Source organism: Populus alba, chromosome 7 (genome assembly GCF_005239225.2).
Source record: "Populus alba chromosome 7, ASM523922v2, whole genome shotgun sequence".
NCBI classification, from domain to species: Eukaryota; Viridiplantae; Streptophyta; class Magnoliopsida; order Malpighiales; family Salicaceae; genus Populus; species Populus alba.
In genome coordinates this window covers 13485588-13512052 of record NC_133290.1, presented here as the reverse complement: position 1 = coordinate 13512052, position 26465 = coordinate 13485588, and the positions used below count along the sequence as shown (strand labels likewise).

The following is a 26465-nucleotide window of genomic DNA, read 5'->3' as shown; positions in this document are numbered from 1 at the left end:
TGGGCTTGAGTCAAATGATGATGCTCATTATGAGCCTGGTATCTTTTGCAGTCACTGCCATGGATCTCCCCCTTGTTTAAACATCTGTTCAATATACAATATGTTCTTGAAGGTAAAAACAAACTTGCAAAATTGTTTCTCATAAGAGAGGACACATTTTTCCGTAGCTATTATTAAATGCTCGCTATGAGTACAGTATATATGATGTAAGCCTCAAAGTGCATGATTGTTGTTTTATGTTTAGTTCGATGTTGCATGTCTACCCACTGAAATCAGGATTTTAATTGGGGTGGATATATGAGCACAACTACCACAGGAGCCTGCAGTATTTATGTTAAAGTCTATTTTTTGGAGATTTTATTTCTTCTCTTGTGATGAAATAGTGCTATATATTCTTATATATTTTAATTTCTTTCGTGCAGTTGGGATTTCCAATTCCTAATATGCATGGACATGACAGTACTATTCAACAAGTTAAGTTTTTATTCAAAGAAAACATATCGACAACTTTGGAAAAGAAATAAGAAGTTTTTCTTGTATAATCCCAGCAGGACTGAAGAATATTGTTGCTGACGAGGAGTGTGCGATTATATTGCCACTTATTTCATTTGTTTGCGTTTCAATCAGACCTTGTGCTCGAGATGTTGCTGATTATACTGAGAAGAGGGTGTTGCTATGTCAGAACCCAGGGGATGATCGAGAGCCGACTTGATGTGCGAACCTTCAGTTAGCTTTTCGTTTTTCTTAATTTCCTCTACAAGATGCACATCCTCTTCAATGTTTAGTACTGTGATTTTCTCACCATGAGGACCTGGAACAATGGCTTCATGGACTTTAGTGTGCTCATCGAACTCTAAGATCTCAGTTTTCTGAACTGTTTTCTTCTTTTTCTTCTTAATGAAGCAGCAGAGAGCCACTGAGAGGAATGCAAGAAAGAATAGGCCACCGAGTGAGACAAAGACAACAATTATAACAGTCGAATGATGTCCTGGTGTTGGTGCTGGAGGTGGAATAACATGAGGGGGTGGAGGAATGTGATGGGGTGGTGGTGGATGAAATGGATGAGCAGGTGGTGGTGGTGTGATCGGATGACGTGGTGGAGGAGGAACTTTTGGAGAGGGGGGAGTAATGTGTGGTGGAGGAAAATTATGGGGCGGGGGCACATTTGGAGGGGATGGAGAACTATGAGGTGGCGCAACTTTTGGAGGGGATGGAGGATTATAATGTGGTGGTGGTAGAGGAAAATACGGGAAGTTGTAGTCGTAGTTATTAGTGGGAGCCATTTCAATCTGGGAAAGCTTTGGAAGGTGGATAGATTGTGTTATGGTGCTGTTGAGATGTGAAGAATATGGCCTGTTCTTGATACCTATTTGTACTGCTGACTCTTGAACAGGGTTCTGAATTGTTTAGTGTTATGCATGCTTCTAAGTTTTGAGTAACTTTACTCTCATGCTAAGTTTTTTTCAAGACTTGTCTTTGATTGCACTAAAAAACACTTCTTGTGTTTTTTTTTCTCTGTTTATTAGAGAGATTTCCTTTCTACATCTCAATTCTCAGGACAAGGATGTTGATTGGTATGGATTGTTCATAGGCTCCGATAATGACACCATCTTCCATAGTCAAGAGGGTCATCAATCACCTAACCTGCCTGGCTTCATTCTTTAGCAGTTTTTTTTTTTTTTTTTTTTTCCAGAAAATTTATGTGAAGAGCAGAGAAAATTTAACCTGCTCATGTCCTATCATTTTAAATATCTAAATCAATTGTATTTACAAAGAATTGACAGGGTGCATTTTTCCTGTTTTTCCTGTTTTTTTTTTAATCAAAATCAAGAATTAATATTTAGTGAATGTTCAAATCAAGCCTTAGATGTTTTTTGTTTTTTTGGGAAAGTTTAATCTTTTAAAAATTTATGTTCATTTTGCCAAGAATTTAAAATGTACTCTTCCTTTCATTTTTCTATATCTTTTTCCATACTTCTTATTCCCTCTTCATTTCTAATCTTTAGAATGCACTTAAAAATAATAATTTCGATCAACTTTTGTTTATCTTTTATAATAAAAAAAATCAAACACACTCACTTTTTGTTTTTTAATTCATAACAGGCATATGCCATAGTATTAAAATCAAATTCATCGTGTTAAATTGCAAGTTCAGTATGATATTTGCATGCAAATTGGTTTGCTGCATAGGTATGATCATCTTCTGACTGGAACGGGATGTTATATCAAACCATGAAGAACAATTCCATCAAGTTTCCTTGATCTCCCGCAACTCGCAAGCATGAACTAAAACAAGAGCAATATGTTACATTAAACACTATATTGCTGTTTTCTTGATTTGGAGCTGTTCCCAGACAATGGGAACAACAATTGTAATGTTTGGTAGTGATTGTCATGGTAGTTGATCTCCTCGGAGGCCATGATCCTGTCATCTTCTAGGCTGCCCGTAAACAATGAGCAGAAGTTATTATTCTGGAACATAAGAATGTGCCTTGAGCATACATATATGCCTTTTCATAGATTAATTAGGAATTTAGGATATATACCTTGCTCTTTCTCAGCCCAACTCCCTGAAGATTTCCACAATAAAAATAAATTCCTTTACAGTTTTTTTTGGATTTAAGAAAACTCTATTTTTTTAAAAACACACTTTGTAGGATCAGGTGAGCAAGTAAAACCCCGGTTGTTCCAAATTTTTATAAAAAATGCAAGCTCTGACTCGAACTTGAAACTTGTTATATAGATCTCAAGTTTTTTACCATCACGCCACGTCCCTTGAGAATTAAATTTCTTTACCTTGTGAGGGAAATTATCTTTATATGAATTGTCATGAACAACAACCATTAGCCTAGTGGTTGAAGAGACTTGTTCCTTTCCTTCACATCAGGGTTCAAACCCCACTTGTGTACGCATGTCACCCCCACGGTACCTTACATGCTCACTGGGCTTGCAGGATGTTCAGTGAGCCCGGGGATTAGGTGTGGTGCGCGCAAGTTGGCCCGGACACCCCGGGTTATCAAAAAAAAAAAAAAAAGGAAGCAAAATTCTCACAAACATGATGGGATCAAAATTCCTTATCTCATCCTTTTATTTTATTTTTTCCCTTTTGTTCAAGTAAGCAATATCATGACCGAGATTTTTACTACAAATTAGTGGATAAAATCGCTGTACGTTGGAGACCAAATCTCAGCCCCTTCTAAACAGCAAATATGTGGAAAAAGAACGAAGAAATAGGTCCCTTCAATCTGTATTTTCTGTGCAATCTACTCTTTCGTCAAAACATCAGGTGGAAACTCTTTATTGCAACATGATAACTAGTATTGATGGAGAGAAAGCTCACACCAAATATTTAGCTTGAATCTTCTGGCTTCAGAATTCACACAGCAGCTGCTTGTAGGCCTGAGGTAGGGGTTAGATCACCTCACTTATTTTTTGATGGCTTTTTCTCATTTCTCAAGCTTAGAGACCGAAAACAAATAAAATTTAACATTTGGATTAAAATTAGAATTGTCATAAATTCATGATTAACCATGTAATTTTTGTGTTTTTTGATGCTTCACTTCTCTATCTTTTAGTTTGGGCTTTCTATCACAATCTCAAACTTCTTATTAATATCATCTAATTAGGCCATTGAATAACTTAATTGAAATATATAATTTTAGAAAAAAAAAAGGGGGTGCGAGTGAAGGAGCCGGGGAAAACTCAATTAGTACATCGATCAAATAATGTGTTCATATATGTGTAAACATATCCCAAAATATAAAAATACACAAATAATAAGCCCACATACCTTCATTTGCACCCATAAAATTGTTAGATGAGTGTGAACATGTATGATTATGTGACCACCCCACGTGCGTGCGTGTTCATTCGTGTGCACACAGACCGATAGAGAGAATAGCATTCAAAAGACGTACATACATATGTCACTGTTTAGTCTTGGAAGGGCGTCGGCCAAACAAACTTTCCGGCGAGCCCTACAAACTCCAAAAGCTTTATTGTATATTATAGATGGATATATGGTGCTACGCATCTCAAGCTAACCGTTATGATTATTCCACGGACCATATATATACCCTTTAGTCAACCATATCCTAACAACCTTTTCCTTCACATGGTACCTAGCTTTTTTTTTGGAATAAGTCGATATATTAAAAGGGCTAACCAGAAGGTAGCCAAAAACAAGATACATGAAAAGAAAAGAATCACAATAACAAAAAACAAACACAAAAAGAAAGGAAAAGAAAGTCAACAGATACATAACCGAAAAAGGACATTAGGAATGAAGAAGTTGATACGCCATGCTAAAAGCCTTTATTTGGTGTTAGACCAATCTATAATACCTTCAGGACCCATAATTAAAGTAGTGCCAGTAGCCATGAAGAACTTATCTGCAGACTTGAGCCAATTTGAGAGGCGATAAAGAATTAAGGAGAAAATATCTTCGAAGGTCGCAGTTCCATCATTGAAGATTACCTTGTTCCTCATAAGCCATATACTCCAGCTAACACAACAAGAAAGCATAGACCAAGCCTTACGCTGGAATTTTCCGAACACTAGGTTGGGCCATTGATGTAAAAGACATGGTACCTAGCTTATGCATACACACACATTAATTACTACTAGTTCATTAATAATCACGACTGATTAACACGCTAATCACTTCTCACTTTAGCCCTGATCACTTATTACCTCGTGATTAAAGAGGGATTGTCCCCAGGATCACCGAGAATGTATCCAAGGCGTGCAGCTCTAGGTTCGAGGGAGGATGAGGTGGTGGTGGTGGTGGTGGTGGTAGAATCGAGAGGTTTGTCGTTGTATGGAACTGGCAGACTCCATTAGTGTTGCATGGTTGGTGCTGATGATTAGGTTGGAGTGAGCGGATTTGCCGTTTCAAGAACTTGACGTAACGGATAGCTTCATCTAGCATTGAAGCGGTGTCCATTTTTCTTCCCCCGGGAACAAGCCGTTGAAGAATTCTGATCTTTTCACTTATCCTTTCTCGTCTGAGACGTGCTGCCACGCTCTGAGGGTCATCGCTAATCCTAACGTTTTTCCTTTTAGGTTTGTGAATCGTGGCCGGATCTATGTCCACAGGCTGCATCGCCGCAATTCTATACATCATTTCTTTCATTGCTCCTAGTTCTTCTTCTGGCTCATCCTGGTCCGCTTCATCTGTGCTGTTTCCTATTTGGTCACGACTAAGAAAAGCTGGGAGTGATACTTGGTTTGGAGCTGGGATTGGTGTTTGTTGTAGTTGGAGAGGGTAGCTAGGGCAAATTGAGACAAAAGGAAGCCGGTCATGATGGAGAATTTGATCTTCCATGGACACATGAAGATTCCAAGTGTGGTTTGTGAATTCAGTTTGATTGATGTTCATGATGGAAGGGTGTGACTTGAAGAGTTTTGTCAACAAAAGAGATGGGCAATGCTATCTAATAGCCTCTTGAAGTGATTGCTGACTTGTGTAAATGATGACAATCATAGCTAGTTTTCCTCTCCATAAAATAGACAATCAATAACTCTCTCTTTGGTGTCTCTCTAGCTTTTGGGGGAGGGGGGCTAGAGAGAGAGAGAGATTTGAGGCAGACTTTTTTTTTTTCTTTTTTTTTTTATCAAAGGGGATCTATGATGAAACATGTGGAAAATTATGAATTGAAAAGGAGGGGAGGTTTTTGCTGGACTTGAAAGAATGATCAAGGTTTGAGATTTTCTCTCATAGAACCAAGAATTGCACCCAATGAATGGTAGAAGCCCAGCTTGCTACATTAAATTCCAACTGAAGTCTTGAAATCTTACTTTAAATTTTGTCTTGCCAGCCAGCCAACACAAGCACTGAAATCCTGGGCTGCTTCTTATAGGCTTATTTTGAAGATGACATCTTCTATTTTGTTTCAGTCAATGCAGGAATAAGGGGTGGAGCAAGGAAAAACATTTAGGGGGCAGATCATATTTTAAAGGGATCAAGAAAAAAATTCAGTTATGTTTATTAAATTTATAAAGGGAGGGGTATTTTCTTGCAGGGACCGAGACCCCTGCCAACCCCCCCTCCCTCCGTCACTGGCAGGAATGAAGCTTGGCTGCTTTTTTGAAAAGTTTCCTCATGATATTCACATTAGTTTCATCCTTTATAATTAAACACTCATTTAAGATGGTTTCCTGTGCGAGTTCATTAATTAATTAGTTCTTGATTAGTTGATGATGATGATGAGTTAATTAAATGCATTCCATGATCTTCAATTAGTTCTCACAATTTAGGAGAGTTCTTATACATGTAAAAACAAGGAACCAAAATCAGGTGGACTAATTAACACAGAGTGCATGCATTAATTGTCTTATATAATATTTGAAAGAGTGCTGTACGTAGAAATTGAATTTGTGTGTGTGTTCTTGATCATAAAGAAGATGTGAGTGTAATTTAGGGCTGGACTGATCATTATCGCTTCGTTTGGAGTGAACAAGTTCACCATGATAAGCTTCTTTGCTCACTACTTTTTATGTATTTCAATTATATTTTCATATTCTTTCTCATCCTGCCCTAAATTACACTGTAAATTACTAGAAGTTTCTGGCTAGCTAGCTGCCAAAATAACTTGGCTTGAAAGCCCTTGAATGTTTTTTAGAATTCTCTTTTCATCATTTCCTATGCTTCTAGTTCACGAGGCACACATCATCAGAGGAGAAGATATGGAAAAAAAAAAAAAAAAAGAGGATATATAATAATTGACTTAATTTACATACCAGTAAGAATAAAATAAAACATTATTTTCGTGTTTTTTATTTTGATTTGAAAAAAAAAGTAATACATGACTTTTTTGTAATCTTTTAAGTTTTATTGATATACTATATATCATGTCATCAAATCAATATTGAATAAAATTATTTTATAAAAATAAATTATAAGTTTTATTATGAACTTCTTGATAATTAATGATATCAATGAAAGAAGAATTAGCAGGACAAGTGAAAAAACATATAAAATATTTATAATATAGTGAAGATTAAAAAACAAAAAATCTTCAAATCCATATCCTAAGTATAGAATACATCAGAGGATACATCAAATCCATATATATCCTTATAGTTTATATATAAATGTCGTTTCATAAATAAAAAAAAGGTTTATAAATGTTGTATGAACTTGCGCATGCACATAAAGCAATCATTCTAGGGTTTCCTTGCGTCTTCTCCCAAGAACTCACGATCGATGTAGCAAAAGAGCCTCCAATATTGTTACAGTTTTAAATAGCATAAAGACGAGCTGTACAATTATGTGTGTATGTGACTTGGGTTTGAAGGTAGCATGCTTCTGATGATCATTTACATAGTCTGCGTATACTTCCTTGTGAACACACTGAAATGAGTGACTGATGAATCTGTTCTGCTAGCTGCTCTCAACTGCTAGTAGTCTCTAGGAAAGAGTACTTGCATGTGAAGTAAAATATTATTTTTATTTTATACTTATATGTTATGATATAACTTCATTTTAAGTAGTTAATTAGCTACAAGTTTTTATTAATATCCCTGTTGATAATTATAACAATATTAGAAAATATCACTTCAATTTAAACTCCTCGATGGTGCTCTAAGAAAATATTAAAATTATTCTTATGTTTCTTTAAAAATACATTGAAATAATAATCTTTGGTGTTTTTTAAATCATTTTAATGTGCTAATATTAAAAATCAATTTTAAAAAATAAAAAATATTTTTTAATATATTTTTAAATAAAAACCTGGAGCCAGTAGCTAAAGTCAAGTTATAATTAGTTAGATCCATCTAATGATCTTTACAATTTTCAACTAGTAATTAACTCGTCTAATAATCTTTACAAAGTCAAGTTATAATTAATTGCAAGAACATGGTAAGCTTGCAAGAACAAGGTAAGCCTAGAAGATGGTCCAATACTAATTATTATGTAAAAGATAGCAAGTAGCTAGCGACTCTCTACTTAATCAGTTGTTGGTATTTAAGGAAGAACATGTTACGAGAAGGATTGATGAGATCTCGCACCCATTTATATTCTTTCTACATCATACAAAAGAAAAAGAAAGGAAAAAAAAAAGAGAGAGGAAAAAGGGGTCATGAAATTCAATGCCACTCCATGGATCCTCATATTCTGGGCTAGCTTTACAGCGACTTGCTTGCAGAAGGATAAATAAGTTTCCCATTTGGGAAGACGAGAGGGAAAAGTGAACATCCCTCTTGTTGGGACTTTTAAAGCTTTTGGGAAGAAGCACAATGTTGGCTATTTGTGTGTGCGGGGAAAAAGAATAATATAAATTATATCTTAAAAAATCACGTAATAGGTTAAGTTTTTAAGTTGAATTGATTATTTTATATAATATCATAGTGTTATTAACCAAGTAGTTACGAGTTTGAATCTCACCACGCTCATTAATTTTATTTGATAAAAATTAAACACAAAGTAATGTGGATATATTTATAAATTTCAAATTCAAAGAGTTTTTACTTGAGAGGATATATTAGAAAATAATATAAATCATACCTTAGAGTCTCACCTAATAATAAGTTTTTAAGTTGAATTGGTTATTTAATATTGTTTAATTAACTTATATACAACATTATATTAGTTTAGTTTGCCAAATAATTTATAGTTAAGGATTTGTTTTATTTTGCATAAAACATTTTACAAAAAGTATATTTCTTGATTTTTCTATTTTTATTTTCTATAAAATATTTTACAGTTAATATTTAAACTTAGTTTATTTATTAAAAAAATATTTTTAAATTATTAAATTCTATAAAATATTTTACATGAAGTAATTCATTCATAATATTATGTAACTATTTCATTCATCATCACTATAACCTTGTTGTTATTATCTCCTTCTCCACAACCATCATCACTATCATTTCGCTAATATTATTGTCATATGTCATCGCCATGACTACTTTACAATCGTTATTTCCACCATCACCACTCCTCCTTCATAATCATTATCACCACCTCCATCATCACCACTACTTCACCTCAATCTTAACCATCACCATTACTCTATCATTATACTACTTCATCATTATTATTATTGTTATCACAACTATAATATATTGTCGTCATCATTTTATTATCATTGTAATTTTTAAATTATTACTTGTCAAAAAAAAAAATTATATAAGATGTTCTACTAAACAAATGTATTTTTATATAATTTTTTTTTATTCATAAAATGTTTTACGCAAAAATAAACTACATTAAGGTATACAGAATTATATATTATTACTTCATTTAGTATGTAATACTCTTAGAAAGAGATCTTTAGACTCTAAATTTGAGTGAAATAGGATCTCTCACTTATTTAATTTGGAGAAATAAAATAAAATAAAAAGTCTTAAAGTGAAATTAAATTTCCCGATAGCTTTGGTTCTACTCCAAGAGTCCAGTGAAGTTCGTAACACTACATTTTGTCTATCAGCTAAAAAAATGATTTCTCAAGTTACTAGGAGTAGGCATACCACATATATCAAGGATTCGATAACGATTATCCAATGTCAAGCCTCTTTATATTAAACCCAAAAAAGAAAACAATTAGAATTTTTAATAAATGTTGATACTAAAAAGAAAATATTGCTCAAGATCTTGTTTTCTGGTTTCTTTGTTTCTGTTCTAGCGACCGATTTGTTTTTTCTTTCTCTTTGCTTCTCTAAGTCTGTTTTCTTTTTGTTATGTGTCTGTATTTCGTTTTGACTATTAATTTTATAATTTTTTCAATATAATATTTTTGATGATTATCCAAACAAAAAAAAATTGCTCAAGACGCTTTTTAAACACAATGGCTTTTTTAAAATTCAAAGCTAAAGTGATCCCTTTACTTTAGTAGGAACTTAGCATGCTTTTTTTCATCAATCTAGTAGTTTAGATTCTCTAGGCAATTCAATGGGGGTGATCCAATTCATGTAATTCTTAACCTAGACAAGCTCAACGTATATCCTCCATGATTAAATAGAGAAATGGGGAAGTGATGACTAGCTAGGCATTTCAGCAATCTTGCACTATATGGTTGCTGGCACTTTTGGCCATGTAACATCTCTAATTAAAGAGGGCACAAAGATAGAACAAACAATAATGTGCCGCTTCGTATCAAACCCTAGCTATGAGAAAGCCATTGTAACCTCGCAAGTACGTGCGTTAAGATGGAGATTTTAAAGCTTGGCATATGGGACCATTTCTGTAGTGTTGCTGATGCTGATGACAGCAGCTTTCGTTGCCCTAAAATTGTTGTGTTTCAAGTGGGAAAACTGCTAGTGAAATGCATTGAATGGTCATGGAAGCAACAAAAGCTTTTGGGGCAAGAATTCTTTTTTTTTCCTCCCCTCACATTTGTGTCAATATTTTTTGAAAATAGAGTAGTCATACGGATATGTTGTTACCATATGTATGATATGTCTGGTAGGTTATATATTGCTTTCTGTTCTTGTTCTTTAATTTCCTTGTAGTACTTTGCTTTGTTTAAATTTTCTTTTAGATTTGATGAGTGAGTTTTTTGTTGTTGGACTGCATATATATATATATATATATAATTGAATAGATCTTCTACCTTTAATCTCTCTCAAAATCAAATCGAATCTGGTTAATTTCAAGTTAAAATATCAAATACTTGTATCATATAACTTAGCTAGGATCCATCATTTTCTCATTTTTTTTCATTGAATTATGTATGAGATAAGCACCTATTTTTAATCTAAAATTATTCACGCAAGTTATGAAGGTCATACACGCTGTAGACATGACATAAGGCACTCTTCTATTTGGGAGAGTTGGTTCAGTGAAAGATAGCAGATGACATAATGGTTGATGAGTTCTTGGAACTTGAAATTAAAGCTTCACAAAAGTTCTGATAAGTCTGGTGTTGAAACTATAAAATAATATCAAATTGATAAAGAAACATATATAGTTCAACAATGCCATATTTTCATTTGTGTTATTATGTTTTATTTATATAGATTAAGAGTTGTTTGGGGTGAGTTGGAAGATTGTTAAGAACAGTGACTTTGAGCCTTTCGCTTGTGATCCGTTGGAAACAAACAACCTCTTTTATACAGAGGAAACAATGGAGTCCCAAACCCTAATAAATAATAACAGTGCTATGATAAATTGTTTCACCTGTAAAAACTTTTCCCTTGTTTTAGGAAATAAGATATTCTCCTTTTAGAATAAATTGTTGAAAAAACAAATAAATCATTTGTATGCACTATGATAAAACGGTTTCGAGCACTTCAATATAATATCGTAGGTCAGACTTCCACTAAAAAGCAAGGTATATAAATATTATAGTATTATAGAGAAAATTGCATGTAGTGAGAAGATATCACTTAAACATATCATATGATCTCCTCACCTCAGTTCAATGATTCTCAAACGAGTTCCAACATCTCCATGGAAAGGTTTTGGATTTGAGCTGCAGGAAATGAGAATAACGTATGGTACTCAAAAATTACAAAAAGATCGGCCTCTATATATATAATATCTGCAGCAGCCCAGGCCCAGTGATTCACCAGACAAGACTATATGAAAAGGTCCAACAATAATTGTCTGTTTTATGTCCAGACAGGACCCAACTGGCAGTTCTTCTTCAGCTCTCACCGAAAACCCCCAACGTTAAACCCTACTAAGAGCTCATTCTCCCTTCAAACCTCTCTTCACCCAGCCAGCCAGCCCGCCCGCGTGCATTCTTTCTTTCTCTGCTAAAAAATATCAATCTTTTCTGGGTTTCTGTTATTTTGCACTGAAAATTAATTCATATCAGCAATAACCATGAAAAACAAGAATCCAAGGAAGATGGGAGGCCCCCCAGGAAAAAACAAGAGGGGCAGCAGCAAATTCTCTATGAATAGAGATCCCTTTTTCAGCAACAGCAAAAGACGCAAGAAGGATGAAGATGAGGTTATCGAATCCGAGGAGGAGGAGTTGGACGGAGGAATACTTAATAGTGGAGGAGAATCAGGGGAGGAGGAGGAGGAGGAATTAGAACCGGAGGAGACGGCGGAAGAGAAGAGGCAGCGGATTGCGAAACAGGTGGTGGAGAATCTTAGAAAGAGAGAGAAGGAGCTTGAGGATGAGGAGGATGAGGAGGGGGAGAGAGTGTTTGAGAAGGAAGGTGAGAGGGATTCTTTTGTGGCTAAGAAATTGATGCAGCAACAGCTTGAGGATAGTGGTCGTTTGAGGAGAGCCATTGCTTCTAGGTACAATTTTTTTTCTTTTGTATATGCAGTTTTTTCTTTTGCAATTTATGAATTTTAAGAATTAAACAATTCTGGGTTTTATATTTACTATACTATTTCTATGTTATTATTTGTATCGTTTGTTTTGATTTTGCGGCCAAATGGAATCCTCGAGCCAGTTTTCAAGCAGCCACACGTTTTTTTTGTATTTGAAAAGAGTTATCTTGTAGCATTTTGATGATCTGTTTCTTAATTTGCAAATTTTTGAACTTTGCACAAACCTCTCCAACTGTATACCTTTTCTATTATTGATTGATTGTTTTACTTAACTTGCTAAAGCTTAATTGGGATTTTTCTAGAGTGCTACTTAGATGATGTGGGCTAATCAAATTTAATGGTTGCGTTGAGAGTTTTTTTGAAAGACAATGTACACTTTTTTTCTGTTAATGTCTTAAAGCAGGGGACTTTAAAAGACATCTTTATATGTATTATATATTGTGATGGCATGCATGTGTATTTTGTTTAGAATGCTTACATTCATGATTACCTAGGGTTCAAAAGCCAGAGAGTGTTGATGGATTTGAGATCCTAGTGAAGCATCGGCAATCTGTTACTGCTATATGCCTTTCTGATAATGACTCAAAGGGCTTTTCTGCTTCCAAAGATGGCACGATTTTGCATTGGGATGTAGACAGTGGAAAAGCTGAAAGATACCAATGGCCTAATGAGGAAATACTAAGATCCCATGGGTCCAAGAATCCAGAAGGACGAGCAACTAAGCATAGCAGGAATGTTTTGGCGTTGTCTGTTAGCACTGATGGTCGGTATTTGGCAAGTGGAGGCTTGGATCGACATGTTCATTTGTGGGACACCCGTACACGAGAACATATTCAGGTAGATATAATTTATTTTTTCTCTTTCTTATTAGATGCCATTCTTACAGAAAAATGATAAGGCATTTCGGCTGTGTGCTATATTAGCAAGATTTAAGAAATTTATATCACTAGCATATTGAGTCATTTCCTATCAAATTTTGTGTTTGCCAAAGCAGTCTTGTATATCTTGAAACTCATCACACCACCACTCTTTTGAAGTCTAGGGACCGTAATGGCAACTTATAAACCATTTTCCATCGTGCCTTGAATGTTTACCTCTTTTTACTAATTCAACTACCAGAACACTATTGTTCTGTTAACTACGTGACCACCTCTTGGCAATGTACTAATCACTTTGTTTTCATGTTGAATTCTATAAACTGATTGTTTAGCATGAAACAATTGGTTAGCTATACATACTTCTTGGAGGAAAATGTACCCAACACACCGTTGTTACATTCCATGGAATCACACAATTCTAAATCTATTGTTAGGCATCAGAATATCACCGGCAAAGTAAAGCATTAAATGAACACTATAAACTAATTATTGTTGATACTGCTTGTGTCGGTGTTTATTTAACCATACTTCATTTGCGTATTCTCTAGTTCTATGAAAAACATTACAGATTAAAATATTTTCAACTAGACATCCAGAGCTCTTAAATATTATCAAGTGAATGATCATGGCCCGTTGGTTTCTTTTTCTTTCAGCCTTCTGTATGATTTTTACTGTAGTAAGCTAAAGAACATGAAATATGTGGACCATAAATCAAATGGCAGTACTTGAATGAATTTAGCATATACCTGTTAAGCAGTTCATCATTTAATTTTGATAGAAGAATGAATAATTTAATACTTGATATGAGATAGAATTTAATCAACCTTCTTACCTTTGGTAGTGTAGGACCATTGTCACTTTGGAAACAAAAAAAAGTTAAATCCCACTTCTTCTCAATCTGAGAAAAAGTACACCCGCAAACACCCCAAAAATCATTCATCTTGAGGAACATCAAGAAAATGTTTCGTTCAGATAAATCTTCAAAGCCATATACATATGCATGCATGCATGATTGACCTTGATTAGATATGCACCATAGAGTGGATTTTGATTTCATAAAAGCATCTCTTTTCACCTGTGTGCTTATCTTCTGAATGCATTATAAATTGCTGAGCTTTCTGCTGTCTCTCACTTGCTATTTTCCGTTATTATGTATTTTACAGGCCTTCCCAGGTCATAAAGGTCCTGTCTCATGTTTGACTTTTAGGCAAGGGAGTTCAGAACTTTTTTCTGGTTCATTTGATCGATCAATCAAGATATGGAATGTAGAAGATAGAGCTTACATGAGCACATTGTTTGGTCACCAAAGTGAAGTGTTAGCAATCGATTGTTTGTGGCAAGAACGAGTGCTGGCTGTTGGGCGTGATCGGAGCATGCAATTGTTTAAGGTATATAAAATAATGTTTTGACATTCACTTGACCCGTATTAAAGAAGGCTTTACTGGTTGCACAAAGCTAAGTTTATGTCTGAAAATTAATTTGCAAGGACTCTTTCTTTTGAAGTTATGGCACACCTATTCAAATTCTCCAATTTCATTTTACTAAATTTATGAGATGGCATGAATTTTTGTATATGCTCTTGTTTCATGTATTTTTTCAACTGTACTTACCTTTTTCATATTCTGTGAATAGGTCCATGATGAGTCAAGGCTGATATTTCGTTCTTCTACATCATCCTTGGAGTGTTGCTGTTTTATTGACAACAGCGAATTTCTATCTGGATCAGATGATGGAAATATTGCACTTTGGGGCATACAAAAGAAGAAGCCTGTGTACATTGTTAAGAATGCTCATGCTTTGTCGACTGATGTCAATAATGGTGAACTGAAGGATAGAGGAAGAAATTACAATGGTCATATTGGTAAATAAATGAAACTCCTAGCTGTCCTTTTCCTGTTTCTTTGGGGAAAATAGAATATGACTGTGGATTTGAAATATTATTTGGTGTCACTACCTGATTTCTTAGGTTGCATTGTGTTTGGTGGATGAACACCTAACCTGTGCTAATTAAGTCTTGCTGTTTGTCTATCTGCTTAGAATTTTCAGATTGATTTGTCCTCTACTGACCTGGAAACTATTGTTGTTATGCAGCATCTTCCTGGGTAAGTTCAGTTGGTGTATGTAGGGGCAGTGACCTTGCTGCCTCTGGAGCTGGGAATGGCTCTGTCCACTTATGGGCTATTGAAGGTGCTGGCAAAGGCATTCGGCCCTTGTATGATCTTCCATTGGTGAGTGTGCCCTGCACTATGCAACTGAATAACATCTTTGATTACTCTTTGGTTATGTTAGTAATGACATGGAAATACGCTGAATTAACTGAGATATATGTTAGTAATCATCTCTCATGATTAGAACTGCTGTTTAGCTTGTGATTGGAAGAGATTGATAAAGATACTAAAAGATTTATGCCTCGTTTTTTAATGTTTATCAAATGGAATTATTGGATTTGTATTTGTTCACCTTCTACCCGCCAGCATTGCTTTCCCCTTTTTCTGTTCTCTGCTTTCCTCTCCTCTCCAGTTACAAATGTTAAGTTCAGCCACTGTGCAATTCATTGCTTACCAACCTATTGTGCAATGCAGATTGGATTTGTAAATTCCCTGGCTTTTGCAAAATCTGGAAAATTCCTTGTCGCTGGGGTTGGACAGGTAATTTGTTTGCAATCATAGAAGGAAAATAGACTAAAGATCGTTCTTTGACTTGGAATTTTTTGTTTACCATGTTTATGATGTTTGATTATACAATCTTGTAACGTTTCAAGTTACTTTTGCTTCAGGAACCTCGCCTAGGAAGATGGGGACACAATTCTGCTGCTCGAAATGGAGTTGCAATTCAGCGGTTGAAGCTTTTGTAGGGGTAGAAAAAGGATTTGATCCATTTCGGTAATGATTATTTGAGAAAGTAAATGAATATTCATGTTCTTGTAACTCAATTTTGTTCAAATTTAATGGTTCATACCCTGCAAGTGAATTCTCTCCTTCAAATTTTCTCGGATGGTATATTCATTTTGAAGGAAATGAGGCAATACGAGCAATGATTTTGCAAACAATTGTTATATATAATATCTGTTTGAAGTGCTTTTGTTAAATAGCTTGAATTTATTTTGCAGAAATAACTTGTCTGAAAAATATTCTGACAAGAAAGAAATTTCCAAGAAATTGAATTAGTTTTCAGTAGTTTTCTACGTAGAAAACAATAAGAAGAAGATTATTTTCTGATTTTTGGTGTTGAAAAAGGTCCATCCTTGTTGTAATTAATGGTGCTTCTCAAGGTTCCCTGCCTGGCTTATTAATGGGAGTTGTTTTTCCTAGTTTTGTGCTCATTTTCCTTTGGTTATAATCAACTACTGCGTTGTCTGCTCGGTGCGTGCTCTTTTTCAAACTCTTAATTGATTTGCTTGTGGAATTTTATTTTATTTAAAAAAAAAAAATCCCTGTGATACAAGAAGAGGAAATATTTAATTATTAGTAATTCCCATGATTCATACTCTTAATCGAGCAAAATGGAAAAATATTCTACAGAAGAATTTCCTTTTTTTTCTGTAACTTTATCTTACTAAATCTTTCTAATATATATAAGAAAAAATCCTGCGTTAAACCAGTATAATTAGTCTTTCGATTTTTATGTCTTACTAAATTATACTTGCGGCAGGGGATTGGTAAAATTCAAGTGATCAATGAACTTGTGCAGGGAGGTGAGATCTCGAAATTTGGGTCCCTCCTTCATTAATCCACGTTAATTAAAGGGGAAAAAAAAAAGAGGTAAAATTATATACACACTTCATGTCAAGAAATATGTAAAAATTTCCAGATGAAGGAAAACTATTAATATCAAGAAGTACAGGACACTGATTTGCGTAACTTGACAAATATTTTTTGGTTCTTGAATAAGAGCAAAAGCAAAAACACCATACTAGTCCAATCCACTTCATTATTGGGGTTTCTCTTTGGTTTAATACACTGTTAAAAATATTTTTGTAGAAAATAACACTCGAGGGCTCCATTTATAAAAGCATTGTTTAAAATACCCTCTTGAATTTAATTTTTTGTTCCCTCGTCTGTTCTAGGCTTAGCTACCTTGATATGGGGCGCCATTGATAACTTTTCAATAGAAATCTGTCTTAAATTAGATTTGTGGGGCATGCTTTCAAATTATTATTATTTTTATTACATGAATCTCTAGCCAAAAACAAAGAACAAAGATTTTGCAGGAAAAAAAAAAAAAAAACAAAACAAAACCGGTCAGTTTTTAGAATTCCTAGTAGAGGTTTTTAAGATTTGCTTTTTCCCGCGGCAAAACTGCAAACCTTAATCGAAACATCGAAACATGACATACCGATCAAAACTGCAAACCTTTTTTCAGGAAAACGATGCAGTGCGAATTCTGAATGTGCGGTGGTAATATGGGACGGGAGGAAGAGGTTAGGCACACAAATAAATAGCAGCAAGAACTTGATGTCATTGCTGTGAAGCCAAACTTGACAAGGTGAAGTGTCAAAACACACAGTGCAGATGATGAGGATGCTATAAGCCAAGATTTTTGGACAATTTGCTATGAATAAAAAAGCTCATGCAATTCCTGTCAGGTAACAACAGTGCGCACCATACTCAGATAACGGCATAAAATGCCCTGGATCAGGTGGCATCTTAGAATCTGCAGGTAAATCCACATGGTAAACTTCCATGTATGAGGCATTTTAAAATTCCAAACAGAAAGATATTCTGCATGTAAGAGTTAAAGGTTTAGCTAACCTTGATTTCAACTAGTAAAAAACAGGTTAAGAAGAATATTTCATTCTAGAAGCTGCCTTACCATAGTAGAATCATACGCACGAAATAAACAGCTTGCTATATGACAGCAAAAAATGAATGGAAAACATCAGCTGTTCTTTCATTTGTCCTTCTGAAATTTCTCCACATATGCCTGCAACAAGATCAGTGAATAAATAAATACAATAACAAAATCACGTGGACAGTCTGCAAAAAATATAGTAAAATGAAACAGCTTTTTGCCCCACTAGCATCATAAATTTGCACCGCGAGGTCTGAGAAGCACTAGGAGAATTCAGGTAAGAAAAGAGCTCTGATTTTGTAATCAAATTCACATCCCTTTCAAAATCAAATACAACTCGAATAAGCACACCAGCACTCACCTGTACAAGTTTGGTCAGCTTTGGTTTTGAAACTGACAGGTATTGTTCAATTTTTTCTTGCGTTGTAGGAATACTTGCACTCTGCATAGTTCCAGTAACTTTGTCAACCACTTTCTTAACTATGTTCTTGTACGCATCTTTGCTCATTTGACCTTCCTTCCATGCAGGTTTCAGTAGATCCTTAACGAACTCCACCAGCGCAAACTTAAATGCACGATTTCCCTTTGCATCCTTATTTTTCTTGCTCTCATCAGCTTTGCCATCACCATCACTGTTCTCCAAGGGACCATTCTCTTGTGCACTCTTATCCTGCTCTTCTACTTTATTGCTTTCCTCAGACCCCACTCCATTGTTTTCCTTGTTAACTACAGAACTCACACCTGGACCCAGCTGATTTAACTGGGAGCTCTTATCAATAAACTCTTGCTCGGAGTGAAACTTGTTATAATCACCACCAATCAGTCCAGAAGAAAGGGATGACGGGGACAACTTTTTGGATAGTAATTCTAGTTTCTGATCTGGAGGATTAGTATTGACATGATGCTTCCCAGGCTCCACGCTGTCACATATAGGATCATATTGCTTCCGGGGTTCAACAGCTTGATTTGGCTGAATGGTCACCATAGAATCTGGTTTGACAGTGCCCTCTGAGTTGGCAAAGGTGCCATTATGCGAATTACGAGCAGCATAAAGTTGTGGAAGCTGCTGTCCATTCGCAAGGAACTGGGCCAGAGAGACAGAAAGGTTGGTAAGCTGAGTCAAATGCTCATTACTAGCCATGTTTTGAGCCATTGGAATTCCCAAATTCACAAGTGGTGCATTTACATTCCCAATATCGGGAATGTTGATCATTTTTCTGTCCTGAACCAGTGTCTGATTTTGAGGAGCCATCATTGTCCCTCCTCTTGGAGGGTTGGTCAAGATTGCTTCTTGAATTTGTCCAACAGCATTCAAGTTTGGAATAGGTGAAGCAATTGAACTCAGGCCATTTTTATTGAAGCTTTGTGTTGCAAGAGCATTTGTAGAAATGTTAATGTAAGAACCAGCAGTTTTTCCAGTCACACCATCATCATGTGGCAAAGCACTACCACCAATCTCCTTTAAATTGTATCCCTGTTGAATGGAACATGTTTCATTTGAAATTGGTGGCATGATTGCAGGGGTATCACGTGCCCGGCCTGAACCATCTTGAAGTTCACAGCCGGATAAAGAAGCATGCTCTCCTTTGTTGATATGGTTGGAAGGTTGCAATCTGTAGTTCCAATCAGGAGACATTTCCATATCACCAAGCCAATTCTCAGGAGCTCTCTGTTCAGATACGTTAGAGTTATCACCAGCATTTTCTGTCTTCAATGGGAGGGCTTCCTTTTTGTCGATCTCAGCCACTTCATTAGTTGGAGGATTATTGTGTGTCTTGTTCTCGACCAAATTATGGCCCCATCCATCCTCCATACACCGTACAGAGAGCCTCAGTTCAGGTGCATCCAATTTTTCATTTTTATTTTCACTCAATTTTGCTGCATCTGAAGTATGACTCTCGCTCCATTTTGGATCATTCCATGATTTTTCCACATCATCTGAGTTTTGGCTTGGTGGCCACCTACCATCTCGTGATCTTTTGTCAGGACTTGGTGTCTGATCATTATGAGAAAACCTGCAATATTTTCCATTCCTGCAATTACCTGCAGCAAAAAATTTGCAGGGAATATCGGCTGCTCTGCGGGTTTCACGCTCAGCACGTCTCTCTGGAGATGCATATCTATGCCTTCGGTCATTATCTCTTTCTCTAATACCATCATTTGCGGACCCCCTACTAGATGGATCAGAAGCACCATGATGAGCATACCTGCAGGATTCACCCCTTCTACAGCTTCCTTTTAGAAACTCATTACAGCAATCAGCAGATCTTCCACTCCCCATTGGGTACTGCTTAGAATCATGGGAGATAGGATATTTTGAAGCTGCAGCTTTCCTGGGTCTTCTTTCCCAGTCATCCTCACACGTCTCAGTATCTTGGTGAAGAAACGGGCAATGACTGCCTCTCCTGCATCTCCCAGCAACAAAATCCTTACATGATTGAGCTGAGACACCTGATATGCTTCTAGTTCTTTCATGCGCTCCTGATTCTCGCCCAAATCCATGGACTGGGCTCCGGCTCCGGCTCCGGCTCCGGCTCTGGCTCCTGCTTTTGCAAACAAATCAGGGACAGGACAAGTCAAACAATGCCAACCAGCTTAATCAACTTTGACAGTAAGAAACCAAGGAGACCAATAGAAATGTTGTGTGCAGAGTTGGTTGAGGTAAAGCAGTTTCTAACAGGTAACGAACTCGTTACATATTGTGAAGAGCACCTGGTACATGAAAAGCATGAAACAGAAACACCAAAACACATAAACTCACAAGAAAATTTGCAGTAACTAGAAGAAATCCAAAATTTCAAGCAGCCAGTATATCATTGCATGTCCAGTAAAAGAGTCTACAGAACTTAAAGCATGTGATTCTTGACTCTTTCATGATATAGAAGTTATTTGAAGACTATCATTACTATTGCATCATATGCAGGTTCCATTGCAGCTAGGCACCAGATAGATATAGCAAGAGTTGACTGAAAAACAGGACAATGACAAGAATGCAAATAGCTGTATCAGAAAGGGTGCTCAGCAGATAATCAAACCTTCTTGTTCTTTTATATTCATTCTTGGGAGAGTTTCGAAAACTTTTCTGTCTCCATTCATTGAGACCAGGAGACATTCTAGTTCCATAACTCTCATCTTCATAAGTGGCTTTCAAAGTTCTGCTACGGTCTTCATCAATATTATCATCCCTGCGAGAGCTTCTTCTTCCAGGCAACGGTTCCATTGCTGACCACTTGGAGCGACTGCCACCAGCAGCTTCAGGTGGGAGCCAATCACGTCGTGATTCTTTGTCACGAAAAGATATTCCTGCTTTCCCAGGCCAAGTATTGTCTTCCACATCTTCAAATGAAATTCGAGACCCTTCTTTCAGATCCCATTTTGAACTGCGTTTTCGGCCACTCCCACTCATTCTGACAGAAGCAGCACCACCTTCTTTCATTCAACTGGAGTATCTGGGAGCAGGGAAAACCACAGGTCCATAAATCTTGATGTTATTGAATATATACTTGTCTATTTAGTTTCTCTTCTTTTTTTTTTCTCAAGTTGCATGAAAATATCCAATTACTAGCAGGATCCATATTTCAAATTGTAGATGTAGCTAACAAAAACTAACAATATCATGCTATAAAAGTTAACAACCTGGCCAATGAACAGAAAAGGAGCATATTAATTTAAACAGGATTCATGCTTTATATAATTAAGACGTGGCTACCATAATGAATAATTGCATGCTATTGAAACATTAATAGAATAGATATAGTCATAAAAAGCAAATAGAATAGATATAGTCGTAAAAAGCACATAGCTTAACCCTCATACCCTGCCCTTCTTTTTAAATACACAAAATCAGAGGAGAGTGCAATAATTGACCTCTCTTCCAGCAAGTAAAATTAAACAAATCTCACATAACTCAACCAAAAGCAGATAGGAAGCTCATCCGTAAATAAAAAAGGAGAGGAATATGACAACTCCTTAATCCATGTCTTATTGATTCAGCAAACTACAAGAACTTAAACGAGAAAACAACGATGATGATGATGATGATGATGATGATGATTAAAAAAAAAAAAACAACCTCCCATAGCTTCAAAATTCAAATTTCCTAATTACTAAGTGGATCCCAAACATATTTCAAAAACTCTCAAAATATTCAATCATAACATACCCTAGTTCCCTAATTCAATTAAGATCAACATTTCTATTGAATAGTTTGCTAGTTTGATTGAAACCTGGTTTTATTAAGTTCAAGTTAAAAATCTATTGGATTTTTTTGTTTTTGGACTAACTGGACAAACTAAACACCCCACAGATAAAAGAAAAGGAATATAAAGTGAGTGAATCCTGACAAGATTTTCCATTTCACATGCAGGTTCAAAAATCAATACTCCCAACACGTCAAGAAAGTAGTCAAAATGAAAGAGCAAATATATTTCACCCAAACACAAACAAATTACAAGAATATTATAAACAGAGCAAAAAAAAACAGAGTGGGTGGCATTAATAAAATAGCAAACCCACCCATTACACACATAAATAAACAACAAAAGAAGTGCCTTTAATTAATGCCACTTAACCTTCTATACAGCTTCCACTAATTCATATACATCCACAAAGCTAGAACAATCTAACCAACTGCATTGAAAATCATTTAAGAATTTGCTAAAAAATAGTCACTACCTTGCTAAAATAAGAATGGGATCAAGCAACATGTGCACTATTTTATTTTTTTGGAGGGGAGTTGAGTTTGTTTGGGCCTTAGCATGCAGGTTTGAAATGGGTGTTCACCCCTGCATTTGCAAAAATAAGATGGACTCCACTTGAATGCAACCAGGCCATATCCCATGAAGGAGAGGATATGCATCCCAAATTACATCCCACAGGATTTTGATAGGATAGATATTTCTTACTGTCAAAACATCATCCTTTCGATTTTTCATTTGTTCAAAGATTGGCTAAATCTCATAAGTGATATAGACAACTATGATTGCGCAATTTTAATCAGCTTTACAATAGCGCTCTAGAGTCATCAGAAATATGATTCATAGATTTCCTTTATTAAAAAAAAAGATCTTATAAAGCTGTAACAAGATGTCAGTTTATATATAAAATAGGAAGTGCAGGAACATAAAAGCATGTGCCATTTTTCTGAAACAACAAATAATTGATGATCGAAACATCTCATATCATCACATAATGTATAGAGAGCAAGAAAAGAAAGAAAAAACCTCCTGTTTGCCATGTGGCAAATCACCTACAAACAGACAGCTTTATATATAGAAATATCATGTCATGTAAATTGCAAGCTCATTACACCTTTACAGCTAATAAAAATATGACATTGATGTTGCACTCAACATTTGCCACAATCAAATGTGGCCTTGCTGATGATCAGTGATGGATCACTAACCATCAATTTAGCACAGTAGCTTGCATATGGATAACAAGGTTACAACTTTATTTCCCTTAATCGTTCTGCACGACACAACATCAATGGACATCGGACCTCAAGACATCAAAGATTATTACTTTTGTAGATGGATTCTTTGACGAACTCTTGAACTATGACGAAAGTTTACAATGCTATCTCAAACCCTTTTGAATGGTCTCCAATCAAACAAATTGACCAAGATCCATTAATTTTTGCTAAAATTCAATGTTCCACTTGTGGAAGGATTGAAATCCATTACAAAACTAATTGCATCAGTTACTTTTGAACAATTTGGAAATCCCTCCACGCATTGACCTCGTGAGTTACTGCATAAACATTATATCTGATATTAGCAATCAGGTAAATGTTTTCTATGGAGATACATAGAACTAGAGAACATATGGGTATGATACCCTAGTAGCGGTCTGCTAGTGTGTAAGCAGTTAGCCTAGAAAAAAAGATAGAACCTAAAGACTCAAGGAAAACGACGTATCATCTGATTTTAGTACCTAACTATGCTGGATATAGCACTGATGTCATAATAGTTACACTAAGCACGCACCAGATGTTAATTAGATGCATATTTAACACAACAATCAAATCCTGTAAATCATTCAACAATCATATCAGATGATTCATAGTGCAAAAATTAGAATAGAAAGCAAAGTTGAACGATAGATATATGAATTACATTACATTATTGGCTGTGACTAATAAAACATGAAAATCACAGAAAAAATTCACGATCGAAGCACTCTTCCCAGTTCATTGCAGAGAGAAAAAGCATTGCTAAGTCATTATTAAAGTTTAATCGCCATGCAGCATCCCTAAAGTTTGACTATACAATTATCTAAGCTAATTTAAGAACTTGGAAGAAAATACAATTCTAAAGAAAAAGATTCTAGCAGTTGTTTAATCAAGTGTTGAAAATTTATTTCTTACATACATCTGTACAAATGAATCCTAAACAACCTTATACACGAACTTCCACATCAATACTCCATAAAACAAAAACCACTATTCTCTATCATCGATACAAACCTATTTACTTGAAATTGAAAATCCTATCAAGTCCCAATCTACACTTAAAACCCAAAATTTTCCTTACTAAAAATTTTTAGCCCCGGGCAAAGAAAACCCCTCAAAAGCATGCTTCGTCCGTAAACAAGTAAAACATTTGCTATTCAACTCTATAAAATCAAAATCCAAAAACCAATTAAAGTTTACAGTAATTGAAAAGTTTTAAGCTTTTTCAAAGAGAGACTGAAAAAAATCAAGCTTTTGCATAGAAAGACTAAAAAAAGTCAAAACCCATGAGCTAGAAAAAACCCCAAAAATGTAATCAATGAAATAAACAGAGAAAACCCAAATTAAAGCATCAGAATGGCAATAAACCCTAAACGAACCCTAATCATTAGGTTCATAAACTTCTCTACAATATCAGCTCAAAATCAAAACTTAAGAAGAACCCGCTAAGAAGAACTAACACAAAACCCTAAAAAACTAGAAAACAGAAGCATATAAAGAGAGAAACTTCATAAAAGATAGAAGCAGAGAGTACTTACATGGAGATTAAAGAGAGAAAGCCATGCAGGAGAGGCTAAGAGAGAGTGCGTAAACTGGAATAATTCGACAACTGAATGGAGTGAGCGAAGGAGTAAAGAGTGTGATTTTACTTTGCCATTAAATTAGCAGAAAGAGAGAGGCAAACAAGAGAAGACTTGCGACTATGCGAGTTCTACTTCTATATACCAAGAGAGAGAGAGTATCGTTTGCTAGATTTTTCTTTTCTTTTTCTTTTTCTTTTTTGGTTCATAGTAGGACCCACTTGCTTGCTAAGCCCTACTATGTTTCTTGATATTTAATTTTTTAAGTTTCTTGGTTTTCTTTTTTATTTTTGAATTAAATATAAATTAGGGCAAAACTCAAAAATGCCCTTCAACTATATATATAGCTGAAACCTTGCACCCAAACTATTTTTTATATTAATTTTACCCTCTAATTCTTAGAATTTCCTAGAAGTATAATTTACATCATAATTGGTATTCTTGTTTTTTTTTCTCTAGTCAAGTATCTAGCTCGTTAATTAATATATTTATGAAAGGATTTTCTCACAATCCCTCTAAAATTTTATTCTAAAATATGAAAAAGAACAATAATTGCATAACAATATGAAAAATTAATTTTAAAATATATTTTTACTTGTAAATATATTAAAATAATATATATTTTTTTATTTTATTTTGGACATTAACATATTAAAATGATACAAAAATACAAAACATGATTTAAAATTAAAAAAAATCAAAAATTTTAAAAAGTATAGCTGGATTACAATTTCAAATATCATTGAGTTAGGATTTTAATTAAACCTTTCCTAAAAGTATAATTTACATCATAATTGGTATTTTTTTTTTTTTCTCTAGTCAATTATCTAGCTCGTTGATTAATATATTTATGAAAAGATTTTCTCACAATCCCTCTAAATTTTTATTCTAAAATATGAAAAAATGAAAGCAATAATTGCATAACAATATGAAAAAAAAATATTTAACTAGTGGATTGCATATTAATATGAAAAAAATGGCACACACCAAAAAATACTAGAATTCCAAACCCCATTGATATTTGTTTGAAGTCATGTATTAGATTTAAAATATTCACTCGTGAAGAAGGTTGGAAAAAGAAAAATTCTAAATTCTGTTTTTCAAATGGGGATAGGCAAATTTTGAAAAAAAAATTAAAAAATTATTTTTTTAATCGTTAATATAAAAAATAATTTTAAAAAAATAAAAAAATATTAATTTAAAAATTGGCTTATTTTCAAAAGCAAACAAGAAATCTCATTGATGGAGGCCACAGGCCCAGTTGAGTGTCATTGGGCCTAAGCTTGTTACAGCTTGGAGCAAAACAGAAGCCCAATAGACTACACCTGTTGCAAAAGGCTAGTTCAAGATTACAGAGTGAACCCGACCCATTGATCATGAACTTCTCCACCGTTGTAACTCTGTAGCTAAATTGTAAACAGCATACGTTCAATCATCCCCTTTATTAAATATTTAAAAAGCAAAAAAACTAAATGAGCTAAAAACTTTTTTTACCGTAGCTCGAAACACAAAGAAACTATGAAT

General features: G+C 34.9%; 3 protein-coding genes across 7 annotated transcripts; 1 reads left to right on the top strand and 2 right to left on the bottom strand.

Moving 5' to 3' along the window:
* Window positions 1-465: 465 nt before the first annotated feature.
* On the bottom strand, window positions 466-1338 carry LOC118040368 (protein TRACHEARY ELEMENT DIFFERENTIATION-RELATED 7). Its single transcript, XM_035047296.2, has one exon. The coding sequence runs from the start codon at window positions 1281-1283 to the stop codon at window positions 624-626; it is 660 nt and encodes a 219-aa protein (XP_034903187.1). The 5' UTR covers window positions 1284-1338; the 3' UTR covers window positions 466-623.
* Window positions 1339-11568: 10230 nt separating this feature from the next.
* On the top strand, window positions 11569-16206 carry LOC118040369 (U3 snoRNP-associated protein-like EMB2271). The gene is made up of 7 exons (XM_035047297.2): window positions 11569-12204; window positions 12735-13077; window positions 14282-14506; window positions 14751-14979; window positions 15210-15346; window positions 15701-15766; window positions 15895-16206. The coding sequence occupies exons 1-7, from the start codon at window positions 11777-11779 to the stop codon at window positions 15970-15972; spliced, it is 1506 nt and encodes a 501-aa protein (XP_034903188.1). The 5' UTR covers window positions 11569-11776; the 3' UTR covers window positions 15973-16206.
* Window positions 16207-17554: 1348 nt separating this feature from the next.
* Window positions 17555-25145, bottom strand: LOC118040370 (zinc finger CCCH domain-containing protein 38). 5 transcript variants are annotated; one of them, XR_004686060.2, is made up of 5 exons: window positions 24900-25144; window positions 20945-21358; window positions 18271-20452; window positions 17931-18041; window positions 17555-17839 (listed from the first exon to the last, which is right to left on the bottom strand). XR_004686060.2 is itself a non-coding variant. In XM_035047299.2 (5 exons), exons 3-5 carry the CDS (start codon window positions 21343-21345, stop codon window positions 18009-18011), a joined length of 2616 nt encoding a protein of 871 aa, XP_034903190.1. In that variant the 5' UTR covers window positions 21346-21358; window positions 23314-23660; window positions 24900-25145; the 3' UTR covers window positions 17555-18008. The 5 variants fall into 5 exon arrangements, 3 of the variants coding, with proteins under 3 accessions (XP_034903190.1, XP_073266397.1, XP_034903189.1); XR_004686061.2 differs by having other exon boundaries at window positions 17555-17771; XM_035047299.2 differs by adding an exon at window positions 23314-23660 and having other exon boundaries at window positions 17555-18041; window positions 24900-25145.
* Between the last annotated feature and the right edge of the window lie 1320 nt (window positions 25146-26465).